The sequence below is a fragment of the Quercus suber genome, unplaced genomic scaffold (assembly GCF_002906115.3).
Source record: "Quercus suber isolate HL8 unplaced genomic scaffold, Cork oak 2.0 scaffold_336, whole genome shotgun sequence".
NCBI lineage: Eukaryota > Viridiplantae > Streptophyta > Magnoliopsida > Fagales > Fagaceae > Quercus > Quercus suber.
The window spans coordinates 790,338-803,679 of NW_027069788.1; the positions used below are offsets into that span (position 1 = coordinate 790,338).

Below are 13,342 nucleotides of genomic sequence, written 5' to 3' on the forward strand. Positions count from 1 at the left end.
CTTCAAAGATATTCAACTTTAATTCAAAAATTAATCATAAATTTTAATGTTTTCATAGTTATTATTTTATTTTGTTAACTTTCTTATTTAATTATTAAATATATGCTTGAAAATTATTAAATTTCCCTTACATATATAGATATATTAGTCAATTTTGCTAGTTTTATAAATTTAATATCTATATTTAGGCTTTAATTAATTATTTAAATAATTATGATGTCATCACGGTTCGATCCCGGTTCGACCTCAGTTCGATCTCAAAAACCTTGAACCTCTCCTTTTTACGGTTTAATGAATGATCCGGATTGAAAACCTTGATGCGAGCAAGAGGTAATATCTCTAGTTGGGATAATTCTAAGCTTCTCTCATGACAGCTTTTTTGGACCAAGAATTTCAACCCAATTATCAATTACATTGTTACGAATATTTGCCTATTTAAATCTTAACATAAGAGAAGGTAATAACATGAGTAATACTATAACTTTTCATAGCAATTAGCAAGCTTTTTTTTTTTTTTTTTTTTTTTTAATGAAGTAGGTACATATATGTTTAGTTTGCTATTTTGGAATGCATTATAGATTTTGAAATGTAAAATTGAGATTTATAGGATCTATACTAATGACCTTAGGCATTTGTTTAGAAAATTTAAATTTCGACTAATAATTAATTTAATATATATAAGGCCCATAAAAAAATTAAAAAAAAAAAAAACCAGAAAAAAAATAGAAAACAAAGCAATAAGATTATTCAGTTTGCACTTTGTGCTTCGCATATGTGCCTGGTGTGAAACTTCAAAAACTTTCATTAGATGAGGGTAAAAATTTTCGTCTGCCAGATGTCATGTCATTAGAGAATCGAAGACTCTAGGAAGAATGTACAGTGGACCGTGGAGAGTGGATTATTAGGATTACTAACTTTTTCTGCTTTTAATGAACAAATTGACCTAAAATTAAAATGAACCTTACCATACAAATTCAAAGAAGGGAAGAAAAGGAAAAAAGAAGATGACATCTGACCTGCACATCAGGAATATGTATAAATGTAAATGATAATATAGGAAGAAAAAATTTCCGTAGTTTTGTGGCTTAATGCTCTTGGGGTTAATTTTCTTGCGCACAAACATGAAAAGAAACAAAGCAGGCGAAATGAAATTTCAAGCATGCACTTTGAAATTCACAAAGAAATGCACCCAAACTTTTTCCCCCCCCCCCCCTTTTTTTTTTTTTTTGCTCTTTCTAGGTAGAAGCATTCATTGACAAAACCACTATTTGTCCCTTTTACCCCTAAACTTATCATCAAAAATCATATTTGTCAAAAGTCATATTTAATGTAAATAAGTTTTCTTTATTTCTTATATTTTATGCGTTTCTGTTCTACACTTTAAAAATTGCTTTATTTTAGTTATATTATAATTTTATAGTGTAGATTGCATTTCTTATAAGTGTCAATTGAAAAAAAATAACAATTTGGTTATGAAACAATTTTAAAAAAATATTGAAAACAACACACTATACAAATACTACAAGAAATCTGGGTTTAGGCGGCATTTTTTTTAGTGACGTTTTTAAATTCGCCACTATAAGTGGTATATAGTGACATTTTTTTAAAAACGCCGCTAAAGAGAAAGATAAAAACTTCACTGTAACTCAAAACAATAGCAGCGTTTCTTAAAACACTGCAACAAATATAGTTTTAGCAGCTCATTTCTGGTTTATAGCAACTTTTTCTGAAAACGTCACAATAGTGATTAAAGAAAATGTGCTCAGTATGTTATTAAAATACTATATAGGGTAGTTTTATAAATTCTCTATAGCGACGTTTTAGAAACGTCGCTATATGTTCTAAACTTTTGGCTTTCCCTCACTTTTTTCGGGTTCCCACACTTTTTCTCCTCTTTTTATTTATTTACTTATTTATTTAATTTACCCACTCCATGTGCCACTTTTTCCTTTCTTTAGTTAACTATTCATTGTCCCTTTCTTTTCTTTTTTGTGTAGTCTGTTCCTATTGTTTCTTTGTGACCCACTTTCTTCAACACCAGCACACATCTTTTGCCTTCCACCCACTACCACCGCCATAGCCACCACGGCTGTCGTCAACCTCCACTAAGACCCACTACCACCACCATACTTTTTTCCCTCTTTTTTGTTGTTCAAATTTCTTCAAAGTGTAAGTCTTTGTTCTTGACTTATGGGTTTGCATTGATTGGGTATTTCTTGAATGAGTCATGGAGCTTTTGTGCTAATTTTTGCTATTTTTCAGTTTTGGTTGGAAAGTTTTTGTTGTTCAAGTTTCTTTAGAGTGTACGTATTTGTTTTTAGCTTATAGGTTTGCTTTGATTTGGTTTTTCTTTAATGGGTCATGGAGTTTTGTGCTAATTTTTGCTGTTTTTCTATTTTGGTTGGAAATTAGTAGAGAAAACTCTTATTCAGATTTGGCTTCTTGTGCAAAAGGACTTGAGGATCAAGGGCTGAATCATTGTAAGTATTTCTTTAGAGTGTACATATTTGTTTTTCAATATTATATCTTCTAGCAGTGGCAAGGGATGGATCCTTATCAATAGCTAGGAAGCTTTTTTTTTTTTTTCAATATCTACAACAAAATGTCTCCTATTAATTATTTATACACTAGGTGTTTTCCATGCATGTGGAAAAAGTGTCTCCTAATAATTATTTATACACTAGGTACACTAGGTGTTTTCCATGCATGTGGAAAAAGTGAAAGCTTGATGAAAACATAACCAAAAGGGGTCCTAGACTCCTAGTTGATGGCAAGTTTAGTCATGATGAACACTATCCAATTCAACAAAAAATCATTTTTTGCATTTTCGAATATTTAGTAGAGTAGAAAAATCTAGTCAACAAAAAACTTGTAGTCTAATCATTGAAAAACAAGGGATTTGAGGTGGGGAACATTTTCCTTTTCTTTTCTTTCTTTTTGTTGTCAAAAAACACTTTTAACTTTTAAAATTAAAGCTACTAGAGTTAAAATAGTTTCTGTTTTGGAACTACTAAATTAGAGAGAAAAAAAAATTGATGATTCAGGTAGTATAGTGGGACGGTTTTATATGTGGCTTACTATAAGTTAAGAGGTACCATGCAAATCTTGTATTTTTTTTTATTTATTTTTTTATTTCTACTTAATTTTTCTATAGTTTGTACATTTTGTTTTTTTTTTTTTTTTTTTGGTTATTAGTTTTGTGGTTTAGCTAACTTGAGATTAATTTTTAAAAAGAGCTCACTGCCCACTAATGTCTACAAGGAGATTTCCATTAGATGAGGATTTTTGTTTAAAAATTATATCTTCAATGTGTTATCATTATTCAACGTGTGTGTGTGTGTGTGAGCGCGCACGCGCGTGCTTTAGTTTTGATTTTTTAATTGAATGCAGTAAAAGGCTGTTTGTGACTGTATATGGAGTTGACTTGGAGCACCTATTTCAGTTGAGACATTTAGGCATAATGGGTAAGTTTTCTTATGTGTACCAAATGACAAAGTTTGGATACAATTAAACTTCAAATATTATTTGCAAAGTAGTCTTTAATTTTTCTGCCTAATTGTACCAAGTCCCAACTCATTAAATTTTTTTGCAATGATACCCTTATTTGCCTTCCACATCATTTAAGTGTCCTCTTTTATTTTGTAGGTTAACCACTCACTTATTGTGATAAGTTTGGAATTTTTATTTTTGGAAAGGTGTGTGCTTGGCTTGAGCATAGTAAGTAATTTTTTCTTAAAAATTTGTACTTGAGATTTTGATGATTGTGTTGGGGTGGATTGTTGAGTTGGAGCAAGCCGGTGGCTTGCATGGTGCTATAAGGCGGTTTACATTCATATTGGAAGTGTTTATTATTTTTTGAAAATTTGGATGGATATTTTTGACTTATATTTGTTGATTAATTTTTGGACTTCAATCCTTGTAAGCATTTTATATTTATGATTATGATAATTATATTGGGTGGATTGTTGTGTTGGAGCAAGCGGGTGGCTTACATGATGTTATAAGGTCACTGCAATTGATATTGGAAGTGTTTATTAAATTTGGAAATAAGGATGGATATGGTTGACACTTGAGTGAGTCTTTCTGGCATCTTTTAATGAGAAACAAAACAAGGAATAGAACTACTACCAATTTCAAATAATAATTATTATTAACAAATTTCAATTCAATCAAACAAGAAAATATTGAGTATTTCTAATGTATTAAGAGGACATAGTCTCTAAGTGCAAAACTTATACTAATTACCATGACTACAATTATGAACTAATACTCATTTGTCACAAATTTGCAAAAGTTATAATAATTATAATGACTACCAATTATGAACAAAGATTCGTTTGTCACAAACATCTTTTCTACTATTGAATACTTAGGTTATTTGCAAAACCCACCTCATCCCTAAAATTGGAAAATTATGCCAATAGTAAACTTGGTCAATGCTTCACATTTCAATGTGATGCTACTCATGGATTAGCTAGAAACATTCTTCAGAGAGAGGAAGATAATAAAATCTAAATTACAAAGATTCGTTTGTCACAAACATCTTTTCTACTATTGAATACTTAGGTTATTTGCAAAACCCACCTCATCCCTAAAATTGGAAAATTATGCCAATAGTAAACTTGGTCAATGCTTCACATTTCAATGTGATGCTACTCATGGATTAGCTAGAAACATTCTTCAGAGAGAGGAAGATAATAAAATCTAAATTTAGTGACTAGCTACATTTTTGTATTGGCATCATTGGATAGTGGTAGCTTTATCATATAATTATTGAAACATTCTCTCCATTAATAAAATTTCTTTTTTCTTATTAGTTAAAAAGAATATAAATATTTCTTTTTGAGTTTTTTACCATTTAGGTTGGGGGAGGAATAAGGAAAACAAAATTTGAAGTCAAATGGGTACAATTAATCAAAACTTCATCAAATATTCAGCATAATTAAATTGCATAATCAAAACAATATCAAGTTGGCTTTAATACCATTTGTTATTACCTAAGGGAGCGCTATATCTGCATTATGCCCCAAAGCATTAGTTATAATTTGGGCTCATCTTAATCACATGAATAGCCTAAATTGATCTATAGTACACGTTAAATGCAAAACTTAGGACATGTTGGTGTTGCACACACTCGTACAATTCAATCCCCACAACCTAGACTATCACAACAACTCTATAACAAATTTTTATTTTTATGCTACCTTGATTTCTTGAACTGTGACTTCTGATTTGATGATACCTCAGCACTACTAGTTACAAATCACTGCTTTAACTATTTCACTGATACATTTATTGGGGAAAAAAATTAGTAATTAACAGGTAGCTTGTAAGAATTCACCTTATGAAATCTGGTTTCAATATATAAGGCATCTAGTTCTTTCTCTAGTCTTGTCAGCTCTATCCAGTTCTTTCTCTCTTTGTGTTTGATTTTTTTTTCTTTTTTATTGGTGGATTTATTAAATTTGGAAATTGTATTGGAGTATATTTTTTGATTAATTTTTGGCCTTAATCTTACATTCTATATTTGTGATTATGATAATTGTGTTGGGTTGGATTGTTGAGTTGGAGCAAGCGGGTGGCTTGTATAGTGCTATAAGGCGGTTTACATTCATATTGGAAATGTTTATTATTTTTTGAAAATTTGGATGGATATTTTTGAGTTATATTCGTTGATTACTTTTTAGACTTCAATATTTGTAAGCATTCTATATTTATGATTATGATAATTGTATTGGGAGGATTGTTGTGTTGGAGCAAGTGGGTGGCTTGCATGGTTTTATAAGGCGGTTTACATTCATATTGGGAGTATTTATTATTTTTTGAACATTTGGATGTTGTTAAGTTATAGTTGTTGATTACTTTTTAGACTTCAATACTTGTAAGCATGATATGGATTTCGCTAACTAAGCTATTGCATGTAGTCAAAATGGATTTTGCCTGAAGAATCTACTAGGTTGGAGGCAATGAAGAATAGGACATTGTCCTCAATTGCGAAATCTTGGAAGAACCACAAGTCAGCTTTGAAGAAGGAGTATTTCCTAGGAAGAGGAAATAGAGCACGAGTACCACCAAATGTAATTTTTGAAGATTATAAAGCCCTTGTTCAGTATTGGAGTTTACCAAAAACGAAGGTATTATTTTATATTGATATGCTTTAATTGTTCTACATCTTCATCATCAGAATAAGAACATTCATATGGATATCTTTATTCTACATTGAATATCTACCATGAAAAATATATTCAAATAATACTTTGTTTATATATGTACTTTTTTTGAACGTAGGAGCTTGCTTTGAAAAACAAGAATAGTCGTTCCAAGAAAACAAATGTACATATTGGTGGTTCAAAAAACTTTGCTTCGTATGTAGAAGAAATGGTAATGACTCAATAATTATCTTGTAAATGAATTATTAGATTGTTCTTAAGTTTGTATGAAACCATTATTCCTAATTAAATAAATGAAATGACCATAATTTAGGTAACAACACTTGGACATCTTGTAGAACTTGCAGATGTAAATGTAAAACTCCATCTTCATAAAGATGGTACTCCTGTTAATGCCGTAGCAGAAGGGAACATTGTAAGTAATATCATGATTTGCTAAGTGTAATACTGAATCTATTAACATTATTAATTTTTAATGTGTTATTGTGTTCAAATTTTGAATATTAGGAAAAAATCAACGAACTGTTGAGTGAGTCCTCAAATCATGTGCAGTCATTCGACCTTACTGGTAGTATTGCATGGGCACCAGATGATGTATATGCTCAAGTGTTTGGTAATGAGAACAATGGTCATGTTCGAGGTGTGGGATTTAGCCCAACCCCAAGTATGCATCCTGCCAAGAGCACTCCTGCAATTGCTCAAGTAAAAAGCCAAGAAAGGGATGCTAAAGCAGCTTAGTTGGAGAATCAAGTGGCTTCTTTGACAGAGAAAGTTAATCATTATAAAAACTTGGTGGAGCGAATGACTCAATTGATGCAACTAGTGCAAAATCAACAAAATCATTCTTCAGAAGCTAGTCAAGTATTAAATTTTAATGTTTTAAGAATGTATTTGGTTTTTAAATTTTTTAAGTATAGCAACTATTATTTTGTTACTCGAAATGATTTCTTTATGAACTTATTAGATACTTTAATTTGTATTCAGGGTTGTTTCGATTTAGATCATCCATCTCTAACTCCTTACAAATCACAGGCTTCATCTCATCAAGAAACTAGCATATAGCGGTACATGTAGTGTTTTAAGGACTCCATAGGCTATTACATAGTTGTTTTGAACAACCACAATTATTTTGGAATTATTATACTTTGTTTATAATATTGCCATAGTTTGGGTGGTTCTTCTTTTTTGTCTAGAAAAGTTCTCTAAGAAGTCCTTATGGGCCTTCTCATCATGGAGCCGAATAGAAGAAGGGGTAGGATCAGAAGAAGAAGAAGCCCCAGAATGCAGAGGGTTCTAGGACGGAGTAGATTTGCGTTTGGGTGCCATGAAGCAACTAACGCAAGAAAGAGAGATAGAGGGAGGGAGAGAGAGACAATCAGAAAAGCACCAACAAGATAAAATATAACAAATATAGAAACTTGAAGGTACGAATGCACGAAAATGCATGAACATGTGACATGCAAACACAAATACATCATGGGCTCAGCCCAATCCAAACCTACCAACACACAACATTGCAACAAATATAGCACACATCTATAATGCATGAAAATATTGTTATAATGCAAATGTGATGCAATGCATGAAGTTTTAAACATCATTTTGACAAAATCATCCCAAAAATTGAGCAAAAACTTCATTGATTTTGAAAAATCTCAAAACTTTCCAAAAATCCCAAAAGTTAGGTCAAAAACATGAAATGCATGATGAAGAGAGGGATTAAGGACCTTACCAGTGAAGAATAACTTGATCTAGGCCGAAAATCAACCAAGGATGAAGGTTAGAGTGAGAGAGAGGTGTTTTGGGAGGTGAAGGGACAAAGGCTATCGAGAGAGATCGAAGAGAAACGAAGCTGAATTTGCACGGACCTTATATATAGAAGCTCATAATTCTCGACAAATCGAAAGGTATTTAGAGGTGTCGAGCTTTAAAGGTTCAACAGATACAGCTATCGAGCAGCTATCTAGAGGTTTCCAAAGCAACGAAGCTCGATGGATCGAGGTAGCTATCGAGCATCCAAAAAGTTTCTCAATGGATCGAAGTAGCTATCGAGAGCCATCGAGAATGCGATAAAAGGCAGCTGAAGGGTTTTGATGGATAGCCTAGCTATCGAGAGGTATCGAGATAGCTATCAAGATTGCTTAAAATCAATTTTTTAAGAAGAGAAAAACATAGACATGAATGCAATCAAACATGCTACACAACCAAGGATCCAAACAACATTTTGAGCTCTCAAAATCATCTCTTCAACAAAAAAAAATTAATAATAATAACAATAATAATAATAATAACAATAATAATAATAATAATAATAATAATAATAATAATAATAATAAGCACACAGATCCAAAACAGACACGCACACACACTAAACAAGTCTAACCAATTTTATATTTCAAAAACAAGTTAAGATAGTTTAGTAAGCACACATTAACATAAGTATTCCTTGTGATGGCCAAATCATATTGAACCTGCACATGTATCAAAAATAGCAAAGAATATTGCGTGTTGTGTGTGAAAAACATTGCAAGATTGCATAAGTGTCTACATGTTATGACGACTTGAGATATGAGAAAATCACTTTAACTCACACACAATCATAACTGTTTGGTAGGGACTATTACCTTCGAGGTACATCCTATAACACCCACATCTCCTAGAATACACGCTTGCAATCATGTATAAAGCATTTTTATCTTTTTACTTTTATTTTTCTTTGCATATTTTTCTTTTAAGCAAACCATGCATGGGCATATATGAGAGAGAAAAGAAATACCCAATTATGTTAAGCATTTGACATTCCACTTTTGCTATGCCAAAACAAACAAATATCATTTCATGATTGGCGGGAAACAGTGGTGAGATGGTTATTTATGCCTTTCTCTTAGGATTTTCTAGTCATTCCCGTCAAAAAGAGTGATACGAGTGTTAAGTACAAGAGATTACTTAATCTTATTCATCACAAACATGAGCCACAGAGCTCAATTGCTTAGTTGTGCATAGAGATGCTCATCTAAGTTACAAAAGATACAAGGTTTAGAAAACTTTGTTTCATTGGCTATCCAAGGTACACTAGTACCAATGTACACAAACACACACCGTTTTTGTATTTTTCTGATTTTTTAATTTTTTTTTAAATTTTTATATGAAAAACAAAATAAAACAAAACTGAAAAGTAAACAAACAAAAACATGTCAAACAAAGCAATGCATAAAACTAGACTGACTCAAAACATGAAAGCAAAACACACAAGTAATGCAAAAACAAAAACACAAAGGGGAGAGAGAGAATAAGTGACAGAATCACTTGGAGCCCTTTTCCTTCCACTCCTTGGAAGAACCTTTCCATTTAGCAAACCCTTGATTCGGCGGTGAGGGGGAAGAATTAAAACCGTTCAAGTTCGAAAGGAACATGAGGGCTTTGAGAAGATCTCCAAGAGGAGCAAAAGAGGATGGAAACTGATTCTGGTCTCCAGACGCGATCATACTGTTGCTCTTTTGAGTGGCTTACCACTTGTAGCAATTAGGTCGAGTATGTCCAGTTGTGCCACAGTGAAGACAAAAATGCTGCTTTTTCTGTTTGGGCTTTTGAGTATTTCCCTTCGTAGACCTAGAGTTCTTAACCTTTTTCTTATCAAGTTTCGGGAGTGCTCCTAAGATAGATTTACACTTGTCTACATTCTCACTAGCTAATTCATTCTTAACATCATTGTTCTCAGTTTCGACATTATTATGAGGAACAAAAACAGTAGTACTAGTAGAAGCAATACTAGGAGAAGAGAAATCATGCCCTAAACCAGTTCGATCGGAAGTAGATTTCTAAAGACTGAGCATCTCATCAAGCTTAGCACTTGAAGTCCTTTCCAATTGAGCTCTGACTTGGAATAGTTCTGCCTCAAGCTTCTTAGTCTTCTCAGCCAATAAATTATTGTCAAATCTCAGTGCTCTAATAGTCTGATTGGCTTCATCAAACTTTGTAGAGATTTCTTCTTGCTCAAGCTCCACATCACTTAGTTTCTTGGTGGCCAACCTATACAACTTCTCATACTTTTCTGAGACCTTGTATAACTTTGCATAGGCTATGTGGTTGTTATCTTTCTTATCCATCTCTTCAAACTTAGACTCCACCAATTCTTCTTCTTCATCCACATCTTCAACAATCCCTTCAGTAGGATTCATGGTACCAGTGAAAGCATTTAGGATTCCATCATCCTCATTATCGGAGTTATCCTCAGGCTCGGAGTCATTCAACGTGGTAGCAAGTGCCTTGCTCTTCCCAATGGTCTTGAGATACGTAGGGCACTCTTATTTCATATGATCGAGACCTTGACACCCAAAGCACTTTGGTCCTAAGGGTGCAGTGTACTGACCGCCATTCCTAACATCCTACTTCCCTTTGTCTTGACTCTTGAATTGCAAAGAACTGGATTGCTTTCGGTCCTTGCTAAATCTTTTTGCGTTGGCATTCTTCATAAACTTTTTGAACTGCCTCATGATATAGGATTTCATCTTAGAATCTTCATCGTTTGAAGACTCATCAGTATCACTACTTTTGGCCTTCAATGCCATGCTTTTGCTTTGCTCGATTTTTCGATCCTTGTCAAACCTAACTCAAAGGTCTGTAGATCGCCAACCAACTCTATCAAAGGAATTTTGTCAATATCCTTTGATTTCTCAATTGCGATGATCTTGGCATGGAATATCTCGGGTAGAGATCTGAGTACCTTTCTCACAATCTTGGGTTCAGGAATGGTTTCCTCAAGATTAAAGGCTCAGTTCACTATGTCCTTTAGCTTGGCATAGAACTCATCGAATGACTCATCCTCGTCCATCTTGATCTCTTCGAAGCTTTTAGTGAGCCTCTGAAGCTTTGAATCCTTAACTGCCTTGGTTCCATAATAGGTTGTCTGGAGAATGGTCCATGCTTCTTTTGCAGTTTCAGTGGAGGATATTTTCTTGAACTCCTCATTTGTGACTGTACTAAATAAAGTATTTAATACCCTACTATTGAAGTTTGCCGCCTTGATCTTAGCATCATCCCAGTCGGTCGGCGCTTCCGTAGGCTTAGTCTAGCCTATCTCCATAGCTTGCTACACTTTCTCATCAAAAGACTGCAAGAAAGTTCTCATGCATACTTTCCAATATGCATAGTTAGTGTCATCAAATAAAGGAGGTATAATAAAAGATTGTCCTCTATCCATGACAAACAGGGGTCAATGGACCACACAACAAAGATTAACCCTAATCAGAGTGTGCCTGCTCTGATACCACTTGATATGCCAAGAATGTATTGACTCCTTGTGATGACTTAATTGAATAATTAGCCAAGTTTATTAATTAATCAAATTAACATACAAAATGCATGGTAGCACAAACAAATCACCAATAAACTAGAGTGTAGCAGAAATTAAATTGACACGGTGATTTGTTTACGAATGGGGAAAACCTACACAGCAAAAACCCCATTAGGTGATTTTAAGGTCACCACTCCCGAGAATCCATTATTATCAAAATAAGCGGTTACAAGTAAAGGAATCCTAATACCTTATACCAACCTACAGTTGAACCCTTATCCCAATAGCCAATTAGACTTGTTCTATTGAGACAATCTCTTATTTTCAATGCACGACTCCTAGTACGTGACTAACCAATAGATGCGCAGATCCCAGTACGCGACTTGATCACCAACTTGAGAAAAATGTTGGCTACAAAGTTCTTTAGTTCATCACACAATGAAGATTACGAAGCTCCTTGGTCACAAAACCCTAAAGTGTACAAACATAATAGCTTCTTCAAGAGAATGATAAACTAGGGCAAATTTTGTCTCCGGTCACAATTTGCATGAACACAACTTTGCTTCACACTTGTGCAACTGTGCAACCTTTGATGGCCCTTAAAATAATCCTTATATATGTTTAAGGTTGTGAGAAAAAAAGACCTAAACAAAAACTCACGGATTGAATGAAAAATAGTTCTGAAAAACTGAGTTTCATAAACCTTGATAGATAGCCATCTATCGAGCTAGTTGTTGAGCCACAGGATGAAACAGCTTTTAAATCTCGATAGATGTTAGCTGTCGAGCTTTAAAATCCAGTACTTCTTCACTTGTTTCTGGGACAAACTTGCATGGCTTTAACACTTAAACTTGAAACATTATTCCTTGAAGTATTAAACTCATCCTAGATCTATCCAATTACAAGTAAAATGTGTTTTGTCAAAAGACGAGCCAATTACATAAAATAGTGACATATGTTCCTAACATTGAATTACATATGTCCTTACAATTGTGTTTCTCTCGAAATTTTGGACTGCACCTCTCAAATGGCTGAATGGCCTTCGTGAGAGACCGCGCCCCCAACAAAAGAGAAACTATCAACACCTCTCTTTAGTGTTTTGATTATTGTGGAGTTGCCACTTACTTTTTATATATTACAAAAAAGAAAAGAAATAAAAGACTTAAATATACAGAGTACATGAATAACTTCGAGTTCTTATTTATTTGAACACATATAATTGATAGAAATAAACTATACATGGCTTTGGTCCTAATTACAATCTAAGTAAAGAATTACAAAGTTCTTTGTCCTAGTTACAATCTACCAAAAATAAAAACTACTCTACGAACCTAAGATCTAGATTAGCATGATTAATGAAACAAACTAAGTCGAGCAAAGATCAAGCTTTTAGAGTTTTTGATGAGCTCAAGCTCAAACATAATTTATAGGCTTGGTTAGAACTTGAGCCAAGTTTGAACTTTTTACTTTCATTGTTAAACTAAACTCAAATACTCGCTACTAGACAAAGCTTGGTTCTTTTACAATTCTATTTGACAACATGTAGGCAACTTAAACCATAGGTATTAGGTAGACAACTTAAATTTCAACCAAACCTTATATAGATAAATCATAATTTGCCCTAAATATATTAAAATAAAAGGCGTGTAAAAAATTGGTATAGGAGAGGGAAAATATATTATAATAGAAAGCGTGTAAATAATTGGTGAGAGTGCTTCTGGGTAGGTAATGACAAAGAAGAATTAAAAGGTATTAGAAACATTTTTTTTTTTTTTTTTTGATAAAAAAGGTGTCAGAAACACGAAATCTCAGTGCTTGACTACTTTTAAATTGCAAAATGAGTCCAAAGTCTTGTTAAAATCCAAATAAATTAGACTTA

At 33.1% G+C, this 13,342-nt stretch overlaps 1 protein-coding gene and 1 long non-coding RNA gene across 2 annotated transcripts; both read left to right on the forward strand.

Moving 5' to 3' along the window:
* The first annotated feature begins 2,412 nt into the window (after window positions 1–2,412).
* On the forward strand, window positions 2,413–3,765 carry LOC136061629 (uncharacterized). Its single transcript, XR_010623464.1, has 3 exons — window positions 2,413–2,480; window positions 3,391–3,464; window positions 3,646–3,765. It is a non-coding gene; the product is annotated as an uncharacterized LOC136061629 (long non-coding RNA).
* Window positions 3,766–5,966: 2,201 nt separating this feature from the next.
* Window positions 5,967–7,278, forward strand: LOC111988734 (uncharacterized). The gene is made up of 4 exons (XM_065759631.1): window positions 5,967–6,134; window positions 6,289–6,381; window positions 6,484–6,585; window positions 6,678–7,278. Exons 1-4 carry the CDS (start codon window positions 5,967–5,969, stop codon window positions 6,906–6,908), a joined length of 594 nt encoding a protein of 197 aa, XP_065615703.1. The 3' UTR covers window positions 6,909–7,278.
* Window positions 7,279–13,342: the final 6,064 nt, after the last annotated feature.